Source organism: Erpetoichthys calabaricus, chromosome 12 (assembly GCF_900747795.2).
Source record: "Erpetoichthys calabaricus chromosome 12, fErpCal1.3, whole genome shotgun sequence".
NCBI classification, from domain to species: domain Eukaryota; kingdom Metazoa; phylum Chordata; class Cladistia; order Polypteriformes; family Polypteridae; genus Erpetoichthys; species Erpetoichthys calabaricus.
The window spans coordinates 160,115,969-160,142,671 of record NC_041405.2 but is presented as its reverse complement, the minus strand read 5'-3'; the positions used below and the strand labels follow the sequence as shown (position 1 = coordinate 160,142,671).

At 43.0% G+C, this 26,703-nt stretch overlaps 1 protein-coding gene across 1 annotated transcript in view; it reads right to left on the bottom strand.

The window, feature by feature from the left end:
- Positions 1–26,703, bottom strand: part of LOC114662906 (major facilitator superfamily domain-containing protein 12-like) — a 120,522-nt gene that overhangs the window by 82,850 nt on the left and 10,969 nt on the right. Inside the window, exon 2 of the mRNA XM_028816637.2 lies at positions 564–774. Coding sequence (XP_028672470.1) covers positions 564–774 — 211 coding nt within the window. The remainder of the gene's footprint in view (positions 1–563; positions 775–26,703) is intronic.

Genomic DNA, 26,703 nt, shown 5'->3' with positions numbered 1-26,703 from the left:
AAAGACTAAATTCAACTTACATTCCTACCAAAGATATTTCTGTCAACTAAACAGAACCTACTTATATCCAAATAGAATAAATATCGTAACGCACTGAACCCCGAAAATGACCTACGCATTTCATTAACACATAAAGAACCATGTTTCGAAGAGATAATTACAAAGAAGAGGCAGGAGAAAAATCAAAGACCCTAAACAACATAAAATTCTCAAACTATTTATTCCTTCTATAAATTTCTTTATAAAGAACATCATTTCATACTTGTACTGTGTGTGGTTGAGGTGTGGAAGGCTGCTCTTTCCACCCTCTTGTTAGCTGTGAATAAAGTATCCATTATTCATAAACCTTCAATTGGTGATCTGTTTTTCTGCGTTAACCTCATATTTTTTCATACTTCTTCTCAAACCAAGGGGGTGCAAAATTGGCCTCGTCCGTCACAGGGGGTGCGAGGGTAAAATGAATCGGGAAGTGCTGCTCTAGAATTGCTGCTTCAAAGCTCTAAATGCTATACCACCCAAATACAATAAACCAGGAAGCCCTTAAATGCAGAGCAAATGCTTACCTGTAGGCAGTGAGCTCCACCTTGTCGTGATCACTGTGGACAAGCTCTGGAATGAGGGACAGGTGGGAAATCTGGGTGGCTGCCCATCCAAACTGGAAGATGATGATGAAGGGAATGAAATAAACGAGTCCGACCCATGGTGGTGTGGCATAGTCACAGCCCATGCAGGGGTTAAAGATAAAGGGGAAAGACAGCAGTACGCAGATTGTCCCTGAGGCGGAGAGAAAGAGAGATGACACCGTAAGTGATGAGAGATCAACACAAATGAGACAGCAGACAAGTCTTTTTCAAGATTTAAAAACCTATCAGAGCATTTCCATAGTCTCAGGATCAAGTTTAGGGTTACACAGGCCCAACAACATTAGTTAGCTACAAGTTAGTAACCATCCCTGGATGGGTAACTAGTCCATGGCCACACTAATTCACTCACCCATTCATACAAGGCCAATTTACAGGGGCCAATTATCTTACCACACATGCATTTGAGATTTAGTGCACCATTCAGTTTTGTATAGCACACTTCACAGAGTCCAGACACAGAGCACTGTGACAAAGTCTCAGGTAAAATGTAAAATTTATAAAAATTACATAATGAGTAGACATAAACACACAGATTTGTTTAAACAGACAGGAGAGCAAAGCAGTTTGAAACTGATTAACATAAATGAAGTCCAGCAATATCCATCTATGAATTAATTGTCAAAAGAATGTGCAAGTTCAACACAGACCAGGATTAGGTTGAGATTTGGTCACCTGGTGTTCGATTTTTATCTCACTGTAAGACTCTGTAGACGGTTAATAGTTTAATCTCTCTATTATAAAAACAAATCTTGGGAGGGAGACGAGGAAGACGAGATGTGATCTTCTCGACGTCCCACGAGACAAGGCAGTGAGACAAAAGGACAGCTGCTGTACAGGCTTTTAAATGATCGACGTGCAGCGTGACAAGCAGAACACGCAGCTCGCCAGCAAACCAGCAGCTGATCCGACTGCATCTCCTTACCATGTGTTCAGCCACCCCCCCCCCCCCCCCCCTTCACGATGCGTGCAGCATATTACATCCTTCAAGAAAGAAATGTAACCACGCCCGGGGATGGAAATAAGGACAAAGAGTAGATGATAAAGTAGAACGCTGTAAAGAATTCAAAAACGTTGGCGCAGTACACATGCAAAGCAGGTTAGAGATAATGGAAAATTTCGAAAGTCTCAAAAAAAAAAAGGATAGGAAAGATCGCAGTAGCACAAACAAACAGAAATTATTACTCTGTGAAATAACGGAATAGCGAAAACAGATTGAATATATTGTTTGGATTTAAACTTTAAGTTGTAGACTTGTAGATTGTCTAATTCGTGTTGCCAGTGAGAATTAAAAGATTCCAAAAATGTTGCCGCGGTATGAATTCCTGTGAGACGGAGACTTTTAACATGAGATTCTTTCAAGTCACGGCCTACTTACAACTATTTTCAAACAAGACCACAGTCATCTAACCTCAGTCGTGTGGATGCTTTTGGCAGACACACTTCCTGTGCTCTCTGCTTTTATAAATTTTATCAGGACAATAATTTTATACGTTCTAGATGACACATCAACGACTAAGTGAAGAAGAAAGAGCATGGGCAAACATACAAGAAAAGTTGTTTTATTTATTACTGAGAAAGAAACGATATTCACTCACAGGCAGGTACTATATATGTTGCGTTGTCACGATGCAAGTCTAAACACGGAACCAAAATTCAATGCGATCGTGAAGAAAAGTTAATTCCAAATGTTGTTTTTACTAAAGTTTTAAAGTAAAAGTGAAAATAATGCATATGTAACAATTCTCCTGAAAATAACAATCTCTTTAAATTGTATATCCAGTAAAGCAAACCCGGGGGCTGGGTGAGTGAAGTGAGCAGGGGACAGAGCCCCCTAGTCTTTAATATGTTAAACCAGAGTATTGATAGGAGGAGGCACAGACAGTTTTACAGGACTGTCAATGAGTGCCTATTTAAAGCGGACTTGTTTGAATACATCTGTATTCGCACAATTATAAAATGTTAAATGTGTGTTTGCAGGAATCGTCAGGTAGAGGGGTCATTTCATCGGATTGGCTGGCCCAGCACTGACTCAACTGTGGAATGGCCAATAGGGGGAGGCAGCTTGATGGCTGAGGTTTCCAGGACTCTAATCAAATCCAAATCATATTATGGGATACCATCTACTGTTGAATTCTGCTCCGTACTTGTAATATTTTTATTTTACTATTATATTGCATTGATGATGACTTGTGTTCTGTTCTGTGTATCGTATTGACCCCCTCTTCTTTTTGACACCCACTGCACGTCCAACCTACCCGGAAAGGGGTCTCTCTTTGAACTGCCTTTTCCAAGGTTTCCTCCGTTTTTACAGAAGATGACTGGGAGGCTGGAATGACCCGACGGGACGGCTTTCATTTTTACAGCACAGTGTCCCAATCACAGCACTGGGGCAATAGGATCCACGCATGACAACAGGGTAAGCGCCCCCTGCTGGCCTCACCAGCACCTCTTCTAGCAGCAACCCAAACTTTTCCTAGAGGGTCCCCAATCCAAGTACTTGGGACAAAGTAATCAGCTCTGTAAAGGAGTGGCATTTTTGTTTTGAAAAGTAAATTATAAATGACTTCACCAAATGTGCCTAAGTAAAGCTACCAACAACTTCATAGCTTTGTTTCTCATTCACCTCTGATGTTTGGAGTCTCCAGCCACAGCTTCAGTTTTTCCCTGTCATTATTATGGCAAGCAAGTGTACCATAGTGGTTAAGACTTTTGACTTAAAATGCAGAGGTGGGGGGGGGGGGGGGGGGTGTTCAAATCCCACTACTGAAACTGAGTGACCCTGAGCAAGTCGCTTCACCTGCCTGTGCTGCAAATGAAAAAAAAATAAATAAATAAAACAAATGGAACCAATTTTATTTCAAATACTGTACTAGACATGGCCTTGCGTAAAAGGTCAAATAATACCAATAAGATAATAACATTACATCTGTCCATTTTGGCTTTGCTGTGTTGATTGGAGTTCTGCTCAACATGAAAATCAATATATAAAAACTTTACAGGACTAGAATGATGCAAAACTTAAGTGGAAGACATTTTCATGAGATACAACTGGGTGCCATCTGTTTCATTAACAGTACACTGGTGAGAGATTGAGATGGTTTGGGCACGTGCAGAGGAGAGATGAGGGGTAAATCGGGGAAGGAGGATGCAAACGCCAGGCAAGAGGAAAAGAGGAAGGCCAAAGAGAAGGTTTACAGATGATGTGAGGAAGGGCACAAAAGCAGTCGGTGTGGAAGAAAATGTAAAAGACAGGGACAGATGGAGATGGGTGATCTGCAATGGCGACCCCTGAATGGGAGCAGCCGAAAGAAGAACACCACCACTGGCATTTCCCTCACAGTGAGCAAAACTTCACCATTAGAAAAATAATAAAGTATTGTTCATTTTGGAGGCCTTCTTAGTGTGCTCACAACAGTTCAATGCCACCTCCCACTGTGCCTCCAAACGTTTCATGTGTTTCAAGGGGAATTCCACATTTTAACTTGTGTGTGTCTCTCTCTCTCATATTACTTCTCAGTGTCTACAACCCAGCTTAAAAAAAAGGCCAAAAAACAAAGCTCCTGGCACAGCATCAAGCACCAGCTACTCTGAAACTGATCCAATGACGACGCTGTCGGGAATTGAAAGTGAAACTCTTAGCATTGAACTCTACAAGCAAAACTAAACATGCAGGTGGTCCAAGCGACTCTTATGATCTAAGCCTGCTCCCCACCCCACTCTCTCCGCAGTGCCTCAAAAATTAATTCAGCGTTTAATTAAGAATCGTTGTGTGCAGGCAGAGGCAGGTAGGGCAGAGCTGGACTGAAGTCTTCAAGGGTGAAAGCTGTGAATCGCCATCTTTCCTGAAGCCTGAGGCTCTACAAAATGTATTAACGTATTAAAGTTAAGATGTTATGTAACGTAAAAACTGAACTTCATTTCACCTTTTAGTGTCTCAGCTAGATGAAGTGCCTGGCAGAATGTTGTTTTGCTTGACTTCAACACACGTTTTATTATGATATATAACTGAAGGGACCAGGGGCCTCATGCATAACGCCGTGCGTAGAATTCACACTAAAACATGGCGTACGGACAAAAGCGGAAATGTTTGTACGCACAAAAAAATCCAGATGCATAAATCTGTGCGTATGCCAACTTCCATAAATCCCAGTCAGCCTGAAAAGTAACGCACGTGCACGCGCCTGCAACCACTCCCCAACTCCTCCCAGAATTACGCCTCTTTGAATATGCAAATCAATATAAATAGCCCTTAAGCTCAGCGTTCTGTGAAAAGGCAAAAGCACGGGGGAAAATATAAGAATTTCAGCGAATACCAAGTGGAGGCAAAGAAAAACGTACTATTTGTTGGTTTAAACAGTGATATAAACAACAAAGGGAAGTTGATCGACTGACATAGCATGTCGGAGAAACTTGAAAGCTCAAGTTCACAAAGTCGCACAGTTGTCAGATATCAAAGTCGCTGTGAAAAGGCGAGTCATAGCCCACCGTCTGAGTGTCATATGAAAGCTTATTAGGGTACAGAGAAAAAAAAATAGGGACACAGTGGGGGGGAAAAAAAAACTCCATGTCAACTTTAATCTTGAAATTTCCACTTTAATCACATAGTTTATTTTGTCATTAAAGTAGAACATCATAAACATCATCTTTAAATCGTTTAATTTACTAGTTTCTCAAATCCCATCATAACTAAAGTAGCACGTTAAATGCTTTGTATTGTATATATTCTTCAATGTGCTCTGTGTGTGTGTGAATCACTACGTGCTTCTTAAACGGGTTTTCTCTTCCTCTGACAGGACACAGAATCCATTACATTTGTGATATTACAGCTCTCTGAATAATTAAATACTAAGATGTATAATTGATATCATTTTCATGTTGATAAGAATTAAAGCATGTTATTAAACATGGGAATATGGTGGCACAGTGATAGTGACGAGCTGGCGCCCCATCCAGAGATTGTTCCTGCCTCCCACAAGATGCTTGCTGCACCGTGCGCGACCTTTGATGAAATTATTTATTGCAGCAGTACTGTCTCTTTCAAACGTACTAACCTCCAATTCCTGTCCTTCCTTTTCTTTCTCCAAGTAACCAATCGCCACACGATCAGCTCTGTAATAGACGTTAAGCCATCTGTAGGCTTAGAACGCCGATTCTTCAAAAATTTTAAGGAACATTGAAATATCTTTGTAGTAGGTGTTTAATTAATGCTATCCATTTATCCTTCCTGTGTCGCGCCAGTCCCAGCAAACATGCAGTGCAAGGCAGGAACAATCCCTGAACGGGGCGCCAGCTTGTCGCTAGCACTGCGACACTGTGTCCTAAAATGTTTAATTATTAACAATACAGATTATTTAAATAATGTTAACATTTTATCTGTATAATGTAGTAAACATATTTTGCTGCATTTCATCTTAACAATTATATCGTCATCATATGTAAATACGCACTTTATAAAGTGGCTCAGGTTGTGCAATATTATAAGTGTAGTGCAAGTTTACAGTGAGGTGATTGTACTTATAGGTACAAACAGTTCTACAAGGAGCACTTGATGGACTGATTGAGTGTGTTTAGAGTTCTTGGGATGAAACTGTTTCTGAACTGCGAGGTCCGTACAGGAAAGGCTCTGAAGCGTTTGTCGTATAAGAGCAGTGCATGGCTGAGGCAGCGTGTGCTTGATGCTGTATACCAATAATTCTCTTTCAGATCAGCTGCTGTAGAGCTGTGATTCCACACTCAGATACAGTGGGATAAATACTTGAGTAGCAACGCTAAAGCAGTTATGGTATTTGGAATAGTTTGGCCATTCCGTGGACCATTATATTGTTAAAGGTTAATTACAATTACATGCCTTAAACAATATGCGGTTAATTTCAGTGTAATTATAAAGCCGCGTCAGGGATGTGGATCTAAAAATGAAAGGGAAACCACACTGGCACAAAAGCACTGCTTTGACGCTGGTTGCCACCAGTTTGCAAAACCGAGCAGAGAACTTGCTTACGCCAGGGATTGAGCTAGCGTGAAAATGTGTATGGCTTTACGCCAAGTTTAGGTTTTATACATCTCGATGTGAGCGTGGAAACGGGAGTACGCAACATTTTTGTGCATACGCTCCGTTTATACATTAGGCTCCAGGGCTGTGGAGTCGGTACATAAAACCTTCAACTCCAACACAGATGCCTCAATTTCTGGTGCCACCGACCCCAACGCGTCAATTTGTAATTTGAGTCTTACTGTGTTGATTGAAAGCACATAACATACAAGATACAAGGCACTTCATCACTGCCAGAATGAATCATCAAACTATTTCTTAGCACCATAACATGTGAAAGTTTAGTTTTAAAAGACTGTAGCAATGTTGTGGTATACAAATGCTGAAAATCGCATGAAACGTAAGACTAAACTTATAAAGCTGTATTGTTACGAAAAGTCTAGAAGAAAAGTAATTTGATTGAATCGATATATAAGAGATTGGAAATTTTAACTCATTACAATCTACATTATATTTAGTCAGAGTTGGTACACGGTCTCCCCTCGATTTTCTCATATACTCAGATATGGGGATGGATATCTGAGGAGTAAACTGCAATACAATGATTATATTTTTATATTATGTACATTAAAGAACCATCAGCAACAAATCAAATCAAATGAATAATATATTGAACAATTATTCTAAAAGTAAAGTTGAATAAATTGGACTCTGCAGCTGAATGAATAAAAGGTAAAGTACCGGTTAACGGACATAGCCCAAAAGTTGACAACAAATCTATGTTGTGCACCTAATACTTGTATGCAAAATTTGGTTGACCAAAGTGAAAGCGCACTCAAGTTATCGTGTTTACACACACACACACACACACACACACACACAAACACAGACATAATTCCAAAAATGGTATTTTTGGACTCGGGGAGGTCTAAAATGTCGAGATTCATCAAAATCTCGATGTTGAATTTTTGGACGATTACAATGCTTTCCTTACGAGAAAGTAAATCAGACTCAGGTAGGTCTAATACGTCGAGATTCATCAAAATCGTGAGATCGAATTTTTGGACGATTACAATACTTTCCCTGTACTTCGTATACAAAAAAGTAATAATTGATTCCGACTCTGATTCCACAGCCCTCGAAGGAACATGCACACCGGACACTTAAATCAGCTGGGAGGCATATAAACAGTGGCAATACCACCGGCACTGCTCTTAGGAGGGCTGTCATTACCTCATCATAATGGAGTGTCTGTCGGGCAGACCGCAGGTTGTGAGGTTCCAGGACGGTGAGAGCAACACTGGTGTGTCATAAGGAACAGGCCTGCCCGTCTCTATTGCTGTTAGCCCTGAACATCTCAGACTATTGAACAGAACAGGAGGTTGTATCACTTGCAAAAAAATCTCACGATTCTGCACTTATGGGGTTATACAGACACGGGGGAATGAGGGAGAGGATAAGACTCCAGTGGAAGTCCTTGTTTCGTACAGCAAAGAAAAATGTCCGAAGCTTAATATCAGTAAAGCAAAGAAACTGGTTCTTGACATTCAACATTCCAAACACCCCCAGTCACTATTCTTGCATAGTCATGTGAATAAGAAAGTACGCCCTCTTTCAATTCTAAGGCTTTATGTATCAGGACATAATAAAAATCATTTGGTCCTCAGCAGGTCTTGAAAAGTAGGTAAATAGAACCTCAGATGAACAACACAACATGACATATTACACCGTGTTGTTATTTATCTAACAAAAGCCAAGCCAAAATGCGGAAGCAGTGTGTGAAAAAATAAGTCCATCATTACTGCTTCCATAGGAATTAAGAAGGTAAGTAGCAGCCAGGTGCTGTTAATCTAATGCACTCGATTAATTGACCATCAGCAAGTGTGACCACCTCAATAAAAGCAGACGTTTTGGCAGTTTGCTGCTCTGGAGCATTCGGGTGAGTGTGTGTGTGTGTGAACACAATGCCAAGGAGGAAAGACATCAGCAATGGTCTCAGAGAAGCGATTGTTGCTGCCCGTCAATCATGGAAGGGTTATAAGGCCATTTCCAAACAACGTGAAGTCCATCATTCTACAGTGAGAAAGATTATTCACAAGTGGAAAACATTCAAGACCACTGCTAGTCCTTCCAGGAGTGGATCTCCTGGCAAATTCACCCCAAGGTCAGACCATGCAATGCTCAGAGAAACTGCAAAAAAGAAAACAACCTAAGAGCTCCATCTCAGAGTCTACAGGCCTCAGTTAGCATGTTAAATGTTAAAGTTCATGACAATACAATTTGAAAAAGACTAAACAAGTCCGGCTTGTTTGGAAGGGTTGCCAGGAGAAAGGCTCTTCTCTCTAAAACAAAAACACATAGCAACACGGCTTAGGTTTGCAAAGTTCACCTGAAGAAACCACAAGACTTGTGGAACAATGTCCTTTGGACAGAGGAGAGCATAGTAGAGATGTTTGGCCATAATACACAGTGCCACATTTGATGAAAACCAAACACAGCACATCAGCACAAACACCTCAGACCAACTGTCACGCATGGTGGTGGAAGGCTGATGATTTGGGCTTGTTATGCAGCCATAGGACGTGTGCACCTTGCAGTCAATGAGTCGACCAGGAACTCCTTCTGTGTACCAAAGTATTCTGGAATCAAATGTGAGGCCATCTGTTAGACAGCTAAAGCTTAGCTGAAATTGGGTCATGCATGGTGATCTCAGACACACCAGCAAATCAATAACAGAATGGCTGAAAAAGAAAAGAATCAAGATGTTGCAATAGCCCAGTTAAAGTCCAGACCTCAACCCAATTGAAATGCTGTGGCAGGACCTTAAGAGAGCTGTGCAGGAACGAATGGCCACAAACCTCAGTGAATTGAAGCAACATTGTAAAGAAGAGCGGGACAAAATTCCTCCACAACGATGTGAGAGACTGACAGTCAGACAGAATATGAGGACTTCAAGTTATGGCAGCTAAAGGGGCTTCTATAAGCCATTGAATCGTGGGGTCTACTTAGTTTTTGCACACATGGCTTCTGCATTTTGGCTTCATTTCTATTAAAAAAAATAAAGACATAGTGGAATCTGTTATGTGTTGTTTACCAGGATCTAAAATTATTTAAATGTAACCTGAGGTGGTAAGGACCATATGATTATGTCCTGATACAGTATCTCACAAAAGTGAGTACACCCCTCACATTTTTGTAAATATTTTATTACATCTTTTCATGAGACAACACAGAAGATATGACACTGACACAATGTCAAGTAGTCCGTGTCCAGCTTGTATCACAGTGTGAATTTGCTGTCCCCTCAAAATAACTCAACACACAGCCATTAATGTCTAAACCGCTGGCAACAACAGTGAGTACACCACTCAGTGAAAAATGTCCAACTTGTGTTCAATTAGCCATTTTCCCTCCCCGGTGTCATGTGACTCGTTCATGTTACAAGGTCTCAGGTGTGTTAAATTTGGCGTGATCGCTCTCACACTCTCTCATACTGGTCACTGGAAGTTCAACATGGCACCTCATGGCAAAGAACTCTGAGGATCTGAAAACAAGACTAGTTGCTCTGCATAAAGATGGCCTCGGCTATAAGAAGATTGCCAACACCCTGAAACTGAGCTGCAGCACGGTGGCCAAGACCATACAGCGGTTTAACAGGACAGGTTCCACTCAGATCAGGCCTCGCCATGGTTGATCAAAGAAGTTGAGTGCACCTGCTCAGCATCATATCCAGAGGTGGTCTTTTGAAAATAGACGTATGAGTGCTGTCAGCATTGCTGCAGAGGCCAGCCTGTCAGTGCTCAGACCGTACGCCCGCCGCACACTGCATCAAATTGGTCTGCATGGCTGTCGTCCCGGAAGGAAGCCTCTTCAAAAGATGATGCACAAGAAAGCCCGCAAACAGTTTGCTGAAGACGAGCAGCCGAAGGACATGGATTACTGGAACCACATCCTGTGGTCTGATGAGACCAAGATCAACTTATTTGGTTCAGATGGTGTCAAGCGTGTGTGGCGGCAACCAGGTGAGGAGGACAAAGACAAGTGTGTCTTGCCTACAGTCAAGCATGGTGGTGGGAGTCTCATAGTTTGGGGCTGCATGAGTGCTACGTGCACTGGGGAGCTACTGTTCATTGAGGGCACCATGAATGCCAACATGTACTGTGACATACTAAAGCAGAGCATGATCCCTTCCACCCTGCCCGGGATTGGTTCCTGCCCTGTGTTGGCTGGGATTGGCTCCAGCAGACTCCCGTGACCCTGTGTTCAGATTCAGCGGGTTGGAAAATGGATGGATGGATGGATGGTGTACTCACTTTTGTTGCCAGTGGTTTGTTGCCAGTGGTTTAGACATTAATGCCTGTGTGTGGAGTTATTTTGAGGGGACTGCAAATTTACACTGTGATACAAGCTGTACACTGACTACTTTACATCGGATCAAAGAGTCATATCTTCAGTGTTGTCCCATGAAAAGATATAATAAAATATTTACAAAAATGTGAGGGGTGTACTCACATGAAACCATCCAAATGTAAGACTTCTTAGAAGACTCTAATGTGGGTAGTGACATTCTTCACATGTTCTGTAACTCTGTGACACCCAGGTATGTGTGGGGGGCCGGGAACATCGCTTTCAGCGAGGCCCACAGAATCAACAAGCAGGCTCAGTTATGTGACACACTGTCAGGTCCTGCTGGAGGTCACAGCAGAGGAGATACTGAAGACAAAACTCAGGGCCAATAAACTGAGAGTTAAGACTTGTGAACAATGCTGTACATCTTCTCTGCTACACACTAGCATGGAGGACTTTTAGCTAATTAATTTTTCACCACAAGTGTGTCAAGAAACTCTACTGGAGCTCCAGCATACCTACAGCTGTAGCCTACAGCTCTCCGCTTCACTGGAGCTGCTCTCTTATCATAATCACAAGTCAGATGTTTTGGTCCTGTTTTGTAATTTTTGACTGCATTGAGGATGTTGTTGTTTGTTATATTTCTAGAGCTTCTATAAAAATCTACATTTCCTCTTTGAGCAAAACAAAATACTGTCCTCACTTTGTGTAAACATTAAAGCTGGTGGCTAACAAACAGAAGCTGGTCGGGCCTTCATTTCTTTAAAACAAAGATGACATTGAATTAAATTTTTGGAAATGTAATTCTGAAAGTGTCAACAGCAGCAAATTTTAGTGTTAGGATATCAGATATAAGCCCTTTTATTGCTGACATCATTAAGCGGCTTAGTCCCACTGACCTTGAAAACCACAAAAATTAGACCTCATTTAACTCTTTTAGGGCTAATTTTTTTTTGTTTCTTTTCTCCCAGGGCTGAATATTTTTCCAAAAACTAACTTTTTTTTAAAAAAAGAACACAAAGCAATTGAAATCAACAAAAAATATTTCCTTTTGACAAATGTCACTGTCTTGCACGTTGCATGAGCCTGCATACTCTATGATTTCACATACATATTACACAGCAAAGTCCTGCAAAGTCTGATCTCGCTCAAAGCAGCCCATTTCAGTCATTGCCACATTGCGTGTTGCTTTGGTGCCTACTTTTCAATTGTCTGTTGCTGCACTTTCTCACATATATTGTTAGTGTGTACTGTAGAGAGACAAGTCACCCGTTTGCCATTGTGCCATGCCACTGCCACCAAGTTTTCTGCCCGCATGAAAACTGTATTGTCACCTCTTTTCATCTTCAGCCTGTCTGGCCTGTGTCTCCTGTTCTTACCCTCACTGTGCCACAAGCTCCAATTCCTCTGCTCTGTAGCTCCATGAACAATTCTGGGCATGTATAAAAATTGTCCAAATGTACACAACATGACCCAAATGTTCATAGCCCTGAAGCAGCTCCAGCACAACCTGACTTGTCAAGGGACAGTTCTCTCTTTGAAAGAAATACTTTCCTGTATATGTATATTGGGACTGCAATGGGATGTCGGTTTGCACCTCACTATGCAAATCTTTTTATGGCAAAATTGGAGGAAGATTTCATGTCAATGTGCATCGTAAAACCAATGTTGTATGACATCTTCATAATCTGGACTGCCAGTGAGAAGGACCTGCTCCATTTTCATAATGAATATAATTGTTTTCACCCCAACATAAAGCTGAAGCTGAATTACTCAAAAACAGAAGTCAGCTTCCTTGACACCACCATTCAACTGAAAGACAACACCTTTGTAACTTCTATTTTTCACAAACCGACAGACGGACCTACCTGAAAAGTGATAGCTTCCACCCCAAGCATATAAGGCGCTCCATTATTTTCAGCCAAGCAATACGGTACAATCGTATTTGCTCAGACCTGACAGACCGGGATCAACAACTGCAGGAGCTCAGACAAGATTTCATCAGACAAGGTTACACCCCCAAAACAACAGACACTCAAAGAAGAAGAGCTACTGCCATACCCAGAGACAACCTTCTGGAATATAAAAACAAAGACAACAAGGATCGCATCCCCCTTGTTGTCACCTACAACCCACATCTTGAAACACTTCGAAAAATTATAAAAGAACTTCAGCCAATACTAAACAATGACCAAACACTAAAAAATGTATTTCCTGAACCTCCCCTCCTGGCATACAGACAACCACCAAACCTTCAACAATTAATTGTCCGAGGCTCCCTAAGTGAACCAACAGAAAATGGCACATCTCCATGCCTACAGAAAAGATGCAAAACATGTGCCCACATCTATGATACAGACCGTATAGTTATACCACACTGCCGACTTGAACATCACATAAAGGGATCATTTTCCTGCAGATCATCTAATGTAGTCTACCTAATTTTCTGCATGAAATGTCCTGACACTGCACTCTATGTGGGAGAAACTGGACAAACACTCCGCCAGAGAATGAATTTACACAGGTTCCACATTAAACATGGCAACACAGATGTTCCTGTGGCGGCCCACTTCAACAGCCATGGACACTGTGAGAAGGACTTTAAAGTCACAGTGCTTATGGGCAACTTCAAAACACAGCAAGACAGAAAAGAATGGGAAGTTAAACTCATGCTAAAATTTAATACTTTACAACATGGATTGAATAGAGACATGGGTCTTATGGCCAGATATGAGGATTGTTTACATCTCTCAGAATGACAGACAACCTGACTACAGGCCCACATTGTTTTGAAAAAACTCATTACAAACTTCAAAAGACTTTGTTGGACAGTCATCTTATCCAAAGATCTTGACAATACATTATTCTTTTCTCTCTTGTTAAATTAACCCTAGCCTGAATGAATCTATTAAATTTTTACATTTAAGATTTCTCATTTAAAGATTTACCAATGTTGCCTCTTGTCCTAGAGTGTATAAAACACAGGGAACACCAGTTTCTGTATTACATCTTGCCTAAAGAAGGGGCCTGAGTTGCCTCGAAAGCTTGCATATTGTAATCTTTTTAGTTAGCCAATAAAAGGTGTCATTTTGCTTGGCTTCTCTCTACATTCATAATGGCTAACACGGTACAACACCCTAGTACTACTGTATATGTAGTTACTTTCAGGCAGAAACCAGTGTTTGCTTCTGCCAGTACAAAATCCTTTATGCCATACTTTGTGGGCTTGTCTGGCATATATTTACAGAAAAAAAGGTGTCCCTTTTATTTTATCATAGATTCATGCACAGACAAATCACAGCCAGGCTGATCAAATTGTTTCTATGTTGGTTCCACAATGTCAAGCAGGGGCTGAACTTTATGCATGGCATTATAGCCTGGCTCACCCCATGGGATTTGCTTCTGTTTATTACAGAAGTGAATAAAACTGCGGCATCACGTACCTATCATCACACTGCATAACCTGTCCAAAGCCACCAGGGGACAAAACACGTTTGGACCAATGCTCCCTGAAGTTATATCACCAGTTCTGTCCCATCTCTATTTGTAATTACACAGCGCGCTTCATCTCGTCTTTTGTTGTGGGTTTGCACTTTGAAAAACGAGAATGCGATGCAAGCGCAGCCCGCGATTCAAAAAATTTATCTGCCTACCTGTTTGTCTCATCTGACAGTAGCTGAAAAGCAGCATCAGGAGAGAGCAGCCTGAAGTAGTTCAGCAGCTGGTGATCTGTCGTGTCCAACAGCAAGCCATGCCGTCTTGTGAAGTCTGGTAGCCAGTTTGGCTCTCACGGATTAATGTCTGTGTATTCCTCCCACGCGAACCTTGCCGTAGATGCATCGGCTGCGCGAATGTGCTCAGCTGGCAGCCGATCAGCTGCCGCGGCATCGGCTGGTGTCCGATCAGCTGATGCCGGCTTCTCACTCTCTTGTTCGATCTGCTGATCACTGTCAATAAAATCCGATTCTGAAAAATCAAGAGTCCGACTCCGCGATAAGGCGCAAAACATTGTCTGCCGAGTGTTTTCTTTTCTGCACTCGCTTCGCTCCCTTGTGACATGTCGATGCCATCTTGCCATTGTTTACATTTCGCAACTCACGCACACGCAAGGATTAGTTGCCGAGTCAACGAGTCTAGCATTCCTCCAAGCACAGAGGGAATGCCTGTGACGTGACAGTGAGTTTTGTCGCCATTAACAGCTGATTGTCGCCCTCTATCCCTGGATGTCGACTTTTGTCGACATTCGTCCTCAACCCCTCCTGTCGACAAAAGTCGACATCCGCCCTAAAAGAGTTAAAAAAATCCTCTTTGGATTCTGAATTGATAGCAAACTATCGTCCGATCACCAACCTTCCATTTTTGTCTAAGGTTTTGGAAAAGGTTGTTTTGGTTCAGCTTCAGGATCACCTCAAAAAATTCAATCTGTTTGAAAAATTTCAGTCTGGTTTCAGAACTTCTCACAGCACAGAGACAGCCCTGATTAGAGTCACCAATGACCTCCTGATGGCTGCTGACCAGGGCTCTCCATCACTCCTTATCCTCCAGGACCTTACAGATGCATTTGATACAGTAGATCATAATATTCTCCATCATCTTCACTATACAATTGGACTTTCTGGCATTGCTTTGGAGTGGTTCAAGTCCTATCTTACGGACAGGACTGAGTATGTGGCCTTGGGGGATGCTAAATCTCATACCCACACTGTCACCTGTGGAGTCCCACAAGGATCAGTCCTTAGGCCGACCCTCTTTAATATCTATATGCTACCCCTGAGTCACATCATCCACAAGCATGGAGTTTCATTCCATTGCTATGCCGATGATACGCAGCGCTGTGTGAGACTGGATTCGACTTCTCTTACACCTCCATCAACTTTTTCCTCTTGCTTGGATGAGATTGAGGCCTGGATGTCCAAGAACTTCCTCAAGCTGAACAGCACCAAAACTGAAGCTCTTTTAATTGGCACCCCTATCAACTTCATTCCTCTGTAAATTGTATTTCCTTTTCTAACTGTAACAATACCCTCTACCCTTCTGTTACAAATCTGGGTGTCAAGTTAGACTCCCATCTGTCATTTGATATACATATCCATCACCTTTGTAAAACTGTATTCCTTCATCTCCAAAACATAGCCAAAGTCTGTCCCTACCTCTCCCTCTGTGATGCTGAAAAGCTGGTTCATGCCTTTGTCTCATCCAGGGTGGACTATCGTAATGCACTCCTCATCGGGATACCCAACAAGAGCCTTCAAAAGCTCCAACAAATTCAAAATAGTGCTGCAAGAATCCTGATGAGGGTGCGGAAATATGAACATATCTCACCAATCCTTCAGTCACTTCATTGGCTCCTTATCCATCTCCGTACCGAATACAAACTCCGTTCACTCACCAGTTTATCCATGGAAATGCTCCACAATATCTGAAGGAACTCCTTATACTACAATCCACTGCAAGAAACCTCCATTTTGCAAATACCTACCACCTTCGCCCCCCTGTGACCAAACAATGGGAGACCGAGCCTTTGCAGCCGCTGCTCCACGGCTCTGGAATGGCTACCTGAGAGCCTAAGAACACAGCAGATTGTGGGCTGTTTTAAAAAACAGCTAAAGACTTTTCTATTTAGGAAAGCTTATTAACAAGAATGCTATAATTATTGCTGTTTTATCTTGCCTTGCCTTTGTTTAATCTTTTTATGTTGCACTTGGAGATTTACTGCTAATGTAAAGTGCCCCTATAAATAAAATAAAATGCATGTTATTTTAGACTGCAAAAAACAAAAAAATGAACTAAAGTCCAAAGCAGGGCTGTGGAGTTCGGAGCTGAAGAAGTCGAGGAGTCGGAGTCAGAGACAACTTTGGGTACCTGGAGTCGGGATCGGAGTCAGCAAAAATGTACCGACTGACTCCTAATAAATTTAAATTGTAATTGGGGGAAAAAAAAAAAAAAAAATACAGCAAGTTCAAATGTCCCATTTCACAAACAATAGTCCTAATTAAGTACTTCTCTGATGTAAGAATAAAGCCCAGTGCATAGTTGTGTTACTACCAGTGTGAAGTTCAGCTGAGCGATTATACAACCTGACACTCACAAACTGCAATCTGGATTATGGTACATTACAAAAAGCGTTTTCATTTGATTTCAGATGTAATGTGTTTAACAAGTTCATGTGAGTGTAAACACGTGTAATGATGGAGGTGGAGGTGTGTGCTATGGCCTGGTGTGTGTTCAGGGGGTTCTCGTCTTTTGTTTAAACTGGCCAATATGGTACAGAGCTGGCTTCCTAGCCAGCAGTTCTGTGGTTAAATGACGGCGTGTGTTTCCTTCCTTCAATCAAAATGGAAAATAAAACTACATTAGCAGATTAAATACAGAGGAGTCGGAGTCAGAGGTACCAAAAACTAAGGAGTCGGAGTTGAAGGATTTATCTACCGACTCCACAGTCCTGGTCCAAATCAAAACAGTCTGGGGCACCAATCACAGTGCAATAATGAGCCCATATGCCAATCTAAAGGAGAATTTCTCCTTCATGGTAAACGCTGCTTGATTTGGTTGGCGTCTTTCGGCAAAGGGATTCCAGGACTTTTTCCAATGCCTTAACCATGAGGTTACGTCTATACCAAACAAGACTGGATTAAGACCCCCCCTATAGGTCCCCAAGGTGACTGAACTCCTTAACAGAGAGTTGATCGTACTTTTCCCAAGGCAGAACCTGAATGCCTGGTAGTTAAAAGCAGTGTGCGCTATTTCTCACACTTGATTTCAGTGCAGGCGGCACGGTGGGTTGCGCTGCTGCCTCGCAGTTAGGAGACCCGGGTTCAATTCCTGGGTCCTCCCTGTGTGGAGTTTGAATGTTCTCCCCATGTCTGTTTGGGTTTCCTTCGGGTGCTCCGGTTTCCTCCCACAGTCCAAAGACATACAGGTTACGTGCACTGGCGATTCTAAAATTGTCCCTAGTGTGTGCTTGGTGTGTGTGCCCTGCAGTGGGCTGGCGCCCTGTGTTAGCTTCCGCAGACCCCCGTGACCCTGTAGTTAGGATATAGCGGGTTGGATAATGGATGGATGGATGGATTTCATTGCAATACCCGAGGGCTCCTTCAAGCCCTTTCCCACTTGGTAATTTCGAGTCACGGATGCTCGTTCTTTTCATCGAGCAGGAGAGGGAAGGTCCTCCTTGATTTGTTAGCGAGTGTGCAAACCGCATCACTGCATCGAGCAGTGGGGATGGATTGTTGAAAAAGGCCCCTTGCTGTCAAAGGGCATAGGGCACATACCCATGATAGATCTGCCCGGTGACCAATTTTGCACAAATGGACGAATGCAATTTTTTCACATTCTTCTTTGCAAACGGTCTGAAACTTTGCAAGTTGGGATTGGGTGAACAGGTATTTTAGAATTTCTAACCGGTATCCTTATCAGTAAAATAAACACTTCTAGGACAAATGTACGGAGATTTTTCAGGGAAGATAATAGTTTCGACTCACTATTCATGACGCTGCAGAGTAGCACTGTGGTGAATGTTGATTAGCACTTGCAAGCACACAGGACAGTAAGGACCTTAATAAACTTGTAAAGAACTGCTGCTTCAGTCTGTACGTTACATTGTGTATGGGTGCCATCAGCAACCGAGGAGAAGGGAACACAAGCCACTCATCAATGCATAGGTTAGGAGCCCCACACCCACCACATGACAAACCAACTCAGGGTCCCAGATTAGGACCCGAGTGCAGCCATGCGATGGGTGACATTTCAGCACCCCACTAGTTCAGATGGAATGGAACCAGTGGGAGGTTTTTTTATGGTGGCTGTGTAATAAAAGTTTAATAAGTCACTGTACTCTGTGCAAACATATTCTACCAGTAACGGCACAGAATCCACTGGACTTGACATTCCCAGTTCTCATCCTCTTTCTTTCTCTGTACATTTATCATTCGTGTGCTCAGAGGTTGATGTGCTTGCTGCTTCCTGAGCGGCTCTTCTTTTCTCCACCCTAGCCGCCCGCTTCTTCTCTTCTTCCATTGGCAACTTTTTGCATTAAAACTGATTCAGTCAGCGTTTGTGTTGCCATTACTTAGTACACTTTCCTCATTTTTTCATTAAAGTTGGCACTTAAGTCTTCAATCTGCCTCAAGAATGATTCAAGATATGAAGAGGTAGGGGAAGTAATGGCGAAGGTGGTAGGAATGAGAACGGCGCCCGTACGCATGTGCCGCCCTGCTGGGCAATGCCGAGAGTTGATTCTGCAATAAAATAAAATAAAAATCAAAAGAGGAATAACCGCGGAGGTCATTCATCACCCCAAAAGCAGATACTAGATGTCACGTAGTACAGTAGACCCCCGTGAAGTCACGGTTCAGGGTTTGCGGATTTTTCCTTATTAAAATTATTAATTATTAACGGAAAGCACAAATAATCTCCTCAATTTTTAGATAGATAGATAGATAGATATGAAAGGCACTATATGATAGATAGATAGATAGATAGATAGATAGATAGATAGATAGATAGATAGATAGATAGATAGATAGATAGAGATACTTTATTAATCCCAAGGGGAAATTCAATTTTTATGGCTTTTTCGTGGCAATACTGTGCTGTAGAGGGAACCGCCGCTTGGGATGGTAAAAGTAGCCAATAGAATTTGAAACTGCAACTCCCAGCAGTCCCTGCAGTGGATCTGATTGGTCTTCTGCCGAGAACAGGAAGCAACCGCTGAGGGAAACGCGGTTTGGGATGGTGAAAGTAGCCAATCCGAGAGCGTTATTCATTTCTCCTTGCTGCTGATTGACTGCTGCCCTGTGACGCGTCTCCAGCCGAGTGTCCTTGTGTTTTCCATTTTGTTATTGTATTCATTTTGTTATTCTTAAACGCACAAGATGTCGCCTAAACGCCCTGCACCTTCTAAGGCTTCTGGCACTGAGCCTAAGCACTAGAAGAAGCTTAAAACACTCCAGGAGAAGGTTGAACTACTGGATTTGCTCCGGGATCTAAAAAGTTCTGCTGCAGTAGCGCGACACTATGGCATTAATGAAAGCACCGCACGCTACATAAAGAAGAACAAAGCAGCGATCTGGAGTACCGTATCTAAGTTTCTGTGCCAAAAAGGTAACAACCGTAAGGAATAAAAATATTGTCAGGATGGAATCTGCCTTGCCATTGTGGATCACCGATTGCAGGAAGAAGAACATCCCCTTGGACGGTAACATCATCTGTTAGAAAGCACAGAAATTGCACCAGCAGTTTGCTACAGGAGACAATGTAGCAGCTTCCCATCACAGTGTTTCTGAAACCTATAAAGAAAAGCCAACACGAAACCCCACCAGAAGAAGACCCGTCCAAAAATACGACTCCTCCTGAAGAACAGGCGCCACCTGAGGAGTTTTAAATCCTCTGCATTGTACTGCACAGCTACTTCATCATCAATATCATTCAGAATTGGTGAGTACCCGTACCTTTTACTGTATTTTAATTAAATTAAATTATTATGTACTAGACATTAAGCCCGTTACAATAACGGGTGCTAGAACAGTAGTCCATAAGCATTAGTAGGAACAGTCTATATTAAATGGTAAGGGACCTTTTACCTCATTAAATTTTTCCCGTAAAATGCCTGTAATTTTCTCTGACAGTAATACTTGCTTTGCTGTCTGTAATATGTGTTTAATTTTCTGTCACAACGGTGGGCAATCAGTAGATTCTCCCCAGCAACTGATGTAATGTGCGCGAAAATAAATCTACTTTTAAAAGTCATTGTATTGTAATATCATGAAAATTCGTATATTTAGGAAAACCCCTTCAACGACTGACACTTTACACTTTACCGGGGCAAGCTTCTTAATCGCAAATCTGACATCCTCAGAGTGAACATTTGCACAAAAATGGGGAAGCTGGTCTCCGCGTCTCAGTACCTGATTGGATTTTTCGTGTTTTATGTTTTAGTTCTTACCTCATTTACCGAAATCCGATTGGATCTGCCGTGCGATATTTTATAGGTCCCGCCCTCTCTGTCTTGTGTGACACGTCAGGCGGCCTTTGAAGCATCTGCTTTGAAAGCGTCACACCGCGCCCCGCGCATGCGCACTTCACCAAAAGACATACACACACACACAGACACTGGACGCACACAGGGGTTTTATTAAAGAGGATTATACAAAAGAAAATGCGCTTGCATGAATTACAGTACGTATAGCGGTAACATTGGGATTTTACATTCTAGCACCGCAGGAGACATAGCAGTACAGTACTGTCCAGTAGACGGGTTTACCTTTACATTCTGTTTTTAGGTAATGTATTAAGCTGAGTTTGCAACGAAATTAAAGTGCTTTGGGGGCATACTGTATTTAGGGTTTAATCTATAAAAATAGGCATTTAAAAGGCATTTTTTAACCACATCCAAAAGTTGCTGTTTATCACAATTCACAGGTGCTCTAGGAATGTAACCCCCGTGAATTTTGGGGGTGTACTGTATAGGTGTACTAAATTTCAGGTCAAACGGTTTGCGAGCTACAGGTCATTTAAAATCCTGGACAGACAAACGGACAGCCACGGTAGCGTATTAAATATAAAGATAAATCTGCCTTTTTCTACTCACATGCACAGTCGACGCAGAGCCAGATTTAGCACAGGGGTTCACCGTATAGAACTGCCAGGTAAGCATTAGAAGACAAGACAGTGAGGGGCAACTGGGAAACGGGCAGTCAGACTGAGGACCACTGTGTACTATTTTTGTCTGTCAAAGTCAGCATGAAACTGTATCCTCTTTGCCTTGTTTGGAATGGCAGGATTCACCTAAGTGAGGGCCTGCATGTGAACAAAGAGTATAAAGCCTTGGCACATTACCCGGCGCACCTTTGAAGCCGACGGACGGATGGGAGATAACGTCATCTGATCCTGAAAATCCTTCCACTGCAATGGCGAAGATGGCAGACTCTACACATCAGGCCCCCACTCCCAAACTGGGTCTTGCCATTGGCTTCCTTCATCTGTTATGCTGCATAAGCCATCATTAAATAAAATTAAGTTATTTCTCCTATTTGATTTCTTACCGCCGTTATCACTAGACAGACAGACAGACAGACAGATACTTTATTAATCCCAATGGGAAATTCACTAAGGGAGGGGTATCGCCTTTTTATCCATCCATCCATTATCCAACCCGCTATATCCTAACTACAGGGTCACGGGGGTCTGTTGGTGCCAATCCCAGCCAACACAGGGTGCAAGGCAGGAAACAAACCCCAGGCAGGGTGCCAGCTCACCGCAGGGCACACACAAACACACCAATCACACACTAGGGACAACTTAGGATCGCCAATGCACCTAACCTGCATGTCTTTGCACTGTGGGGGGAAACCAGAGCACCCGGAGGAAACCCACGCCGACACGGACAGAACATGCAAATTCCAAGCAGCGAGGACCCGGGAAGCGAACCCAGGTCTCCTAACTGCGAGGCAGCAGCACTACCACTGCACCATCATGCTGCCCGCTAATTATTTCCATCCATCCATCCATTACCCAACCAGCTATATCCTAACTACAGGGTCACGGGGGTCTGCTGGAGCCAATCCCAGCCAACACAGGGTGCAAGGCAGGAAACAAACCCCAAGGCAGGGCGCCAGCCCACCACAGGGCACACACACACACACACCAAGCACACAATTTAGAATAGCCAGTGCACCTAACTTGCATGTCTTTGGACTGTGGGAGGAAACACACGCAGACATGGGGAGAACATGCAAACTCCACGCACCTGGGAAATGAACCCGGGTCTCCTAACTGCAAGGCAGCAGCACTACCACTGCACCACTGTGCCGCCCTCGCCTTTTTATATTATATCTATATAGATTCGGGTTATGTAACATGCTGCAATCATGAAATAACTCATTCCCAGGGAGCTAACGCTCTTTGCTGGATACAGTGCTAATTCTGCCACCAACCCTGCACCCTGCAGGCCTACATTCAGGGCTAGATGCAGATTAATGTCATACCCAGGACAGAGCAATTGCAGGTTAAGGGCCTTACTCAAGGGCCCAACGAAGTAGAGCCACTTTTGCGATTTACGGGATTCAAACCGGCAACCTTCCGATTAGCAGTGCAGAATCCCAGCCTCAGAGCCACCATTCTGTTGATGCATAAATGTTCATAAAAAACAACAAACCCAAACCACTTCATTAACATAACCAGGTGCTTGACAGTTACAGATAAAAGATGACAAAGTTGAAAATATCTGTAAGAACAAGATAAGCCGGGTTTCAATAGCCACCCCATGTGCAGTAAGGAGCAAACCGTATCAAGCAAATCAGCTACAGCACTGCAGGCACGTCTCAAAACAGCTGCTGCAGAATTTCCACCACGGTGTTGCCAACATGTGCAGAGATTCGACAGAACTGAAACAAAGAACACAGCAAAGGCTTTGACATGCAAAAGTCTTTCAGCCTATTGAAGCTCACTTTCACCTACTCAACCAACACTGAATATTAAAGTCAGGTTTCAGATGATCCTCTGGGTGCTAACCTCAGTCTGCTACTTGGTTTGCTTTGCTTTGCGTCTGCGGTTCCCTGTGTGAAAAAATACTTTCAAAGCGAACATAACATTCTCAAACCTACATAACTCTGATTTGGGGTCAAAAGTGGACAGGGTCTATCCTGGCAGCACCTGGGACAATGCAGGAAACCAACCAACAGGAACTAACCAATCAACATTCATGTTTGTGAAGATGCAGAAGTCTGACCAGAGTATCCACGCAAACTCCTCAAGAATAATGAGCACGTGCAGGATTTGCACCCATGAGCACTTATCAGTAAAACAGCAGCAGCGCCAACCACTGTCCCGGCAAATACTTCCTAACAGTACAAGATTCACCAAATGTGTTAGTCCCCTTACAGCTCACTGACAAAGTAATGTATGCCTGCTGAAAAGTGATGACATGAAACGCAATTGTCACACAGCTGCACATGGGATGCAGCTAGAAGGACCAAAAGAAGGTAAACCCACGACAGGCCAGGGGGTGGCGGGATGCACTAACTTTCTTCTCCGTTATCTATGCAGACCAAAAAATGGGAAACTCTGCCTAGGGCTGATGACACCACTTCAGGTTCCAGCCCAAAGACGTCACTTCCAGCCAGACAACCACCTTCAGCTATCAGTTCTGTTTTGGCCTCAAATCTGTACACTGCTGTATTACCTATCCGGCAATTGTGCAGCCTTATTCAAATATACAGTGCATCCGTAAAGTATTCCCAGCGCTTCATCACTTTGTCCACATTTTGTTATGTTACAGCCTTATTCCAAAATGGATTAAATTCATTTTTTTCCTCAGAATTCTACACACAACACCCCATAATGACAACATGAAAAAAGTTTACTTGAGGTTTTTGCAAATTTATTAAAAATAAAAAAATTGAGAAATCACATGTACATAAGTATTCACAGCCTTTACCATGAACCTCAAAATTGAGCTCAGGTGCCTCCTGTTTCCCCTGATAATCCTTGAGATGTTTCTGCAGCTTCATTGGAGTCCACCTGTGGTAAATTCAGTTGACTAGACCTGATTTGTAAAGGCACACACCTGTCTATATAAGGTCCCACAGTTGACAGTTCATGTCAGAGCACAAACCAAGCATGAAGTCAAAGGAATTGTCTGTAGACCTCCGAGACAGGATTGTCTCGAGGCACAAATCTGGGGAAGGTTACGGAAAAATGTCTGCTGCTTTGAAGGTCCCAATGAGCACAGTGGCCTCCATCATCCGTAAGTGGAAGAAGTTCGAAACCACCAGGACTCTTCCTAGAGCTGGCCGGCCATCTAAACTGAGCGATCGGGGGAGAAGGGCCTTAGTCAGGGAGGTGACCAAGAACCCGATGGTCACTCTGTCAGAGCTCCAGAGGTCCTCTGTGGAGAGAGGTGAACCTTCCAGAAGGACAACCATCTCTGCAGCAATCCACCAATCAGGCCTGTATGGTAGAGTGGCCAGACGCAAGCCACTCCTTAGTAAAAGGCACATGGCAGCCCACCTGGAGTTTGACAAAAGGCACCTGAAGGACTCTCAGACCATGAGAGAGAAAATTCTCTGGTCTGATGAGACAAAGATTGAGCTCTTTGGTGTGAATGCCAGGCATCTTGTTTGGAGGAAACCAGGCACTGCTCATCACCAGGCCAATACCATCCCTACAGTGAAGCATGGTGGTGGCAGCATCATGCTGTGGGGAACTGGGAGACTAGTTAGGATAAAGGGAAAGATGACTGCAGCAATGTACAGAGACATCCTGGATGAAAACCTGCTCCAGAGCGCTCTTGACCTCAGACCGGGGCGACGGTTCATCTTTCAGCAGGACAACGACCCTAAGCACACAGCCAAGATATCAAAGGAGTGGCTTCAGGACAACTCTGTGAATGTCCTTGAGTGGCCCAGCCAGAGCCCAGACTTGAATCTGATTGAACATCTCTGGAGAGATCTTAAAATGGCTGTGCACCGACGCTTCCCATCCAACCTGATGGAGCTTGAGAGGTGCTGCAAAGAGGAATGGGTGACACTGGCCAAGGATAGGTGTGCCAAGCTTGTGGCATCATATTCAACAAGACTTGAGGCTGGAATTGCTGCCAAAGGGGCATCGACAAAGTATTGAGCAAAGGCTGTGAACACTTATGTACATGGGATTTCTCAGGTTTTTTATTTTTAATAAATTTGCAAAAACCTCAAGTAAATTTTTTTCACGTTGTCATTATGGGGTGTTGTGTGTAGAATTCTGAGGAAAAAAATGAATTGAATCCATTTTGGAATAAGGCTGTAACATAACAAAATGTGGAAAAAGTGATGAAGCGCTGGGAATACTTTCTGGATGCACTGTACAGGTGGCTGCCCCAAACCTCTTCCTGTGTCAAGGCATTTCATTTTCACACCATGTAAACCTACAAGCACTTTGAGATGTCATCAAGTCAAGTAAAGCAAGTGTGACAACAGATCCAGTACTACTTATTCAACAACGATACTCTAAAATGGCCTGGATGCATTTGCTGGGAACTTTAATACAGTAATTGAATTGGGGGAATTTTTCCAACTAGTTGTTCTCTTGAATTCGTATCACACACACGTCTCCAATCGTGCACTCAGTCATTCAGCCAATTTAAACAGAGAAAAGTCGTCACTCTGCTGTTTGGTGTCACTGTGTGTCCCGCACTGAATAATGGAGCAGAGAAAGCAAAGGACAGAACCGTCAGAGAAGATCAGAAAGAAAATGACAGACAAGCATGTGAAAAAGACAAAGGTAGAAGGCCGTCTCCAAGCAGACTGATAGTCCTGTGACAGCAGTGGTGAAATTTAAGAAGATGACAGTCCATGGGACTGCAGTCACCCAACCTTTCTGGATGCAAAGCCAGAGTGGCACAAGGATAGTGAGAAAGGTAGACAAAAAGCCAGAGAGATACAAGCTGAACTCAAAGGTTGAGGTCCATTGGTGTCTGAGCACACAATCCCTTTGTTTTTGAGGGACAGGGAGCCTCAAGGCGACCTAGGAGGACTCCACTGTTGAAAGAAAAATCTAAAAACCCCAGACTGGAATTGGCTAAAATGCATATCGACAAGCCACAATGCTTCTGGGAGAATGTCCTTTGGATAGATGAGACAAAACTGGAGGTTTTTGGCAAGTCACATACGAAAAAAATGAAGGTTTCAAAGAAAAGAACATCAAACCTCCTGTGAAACATAGAAGAGGCTCAGTGATGTTTTGGGG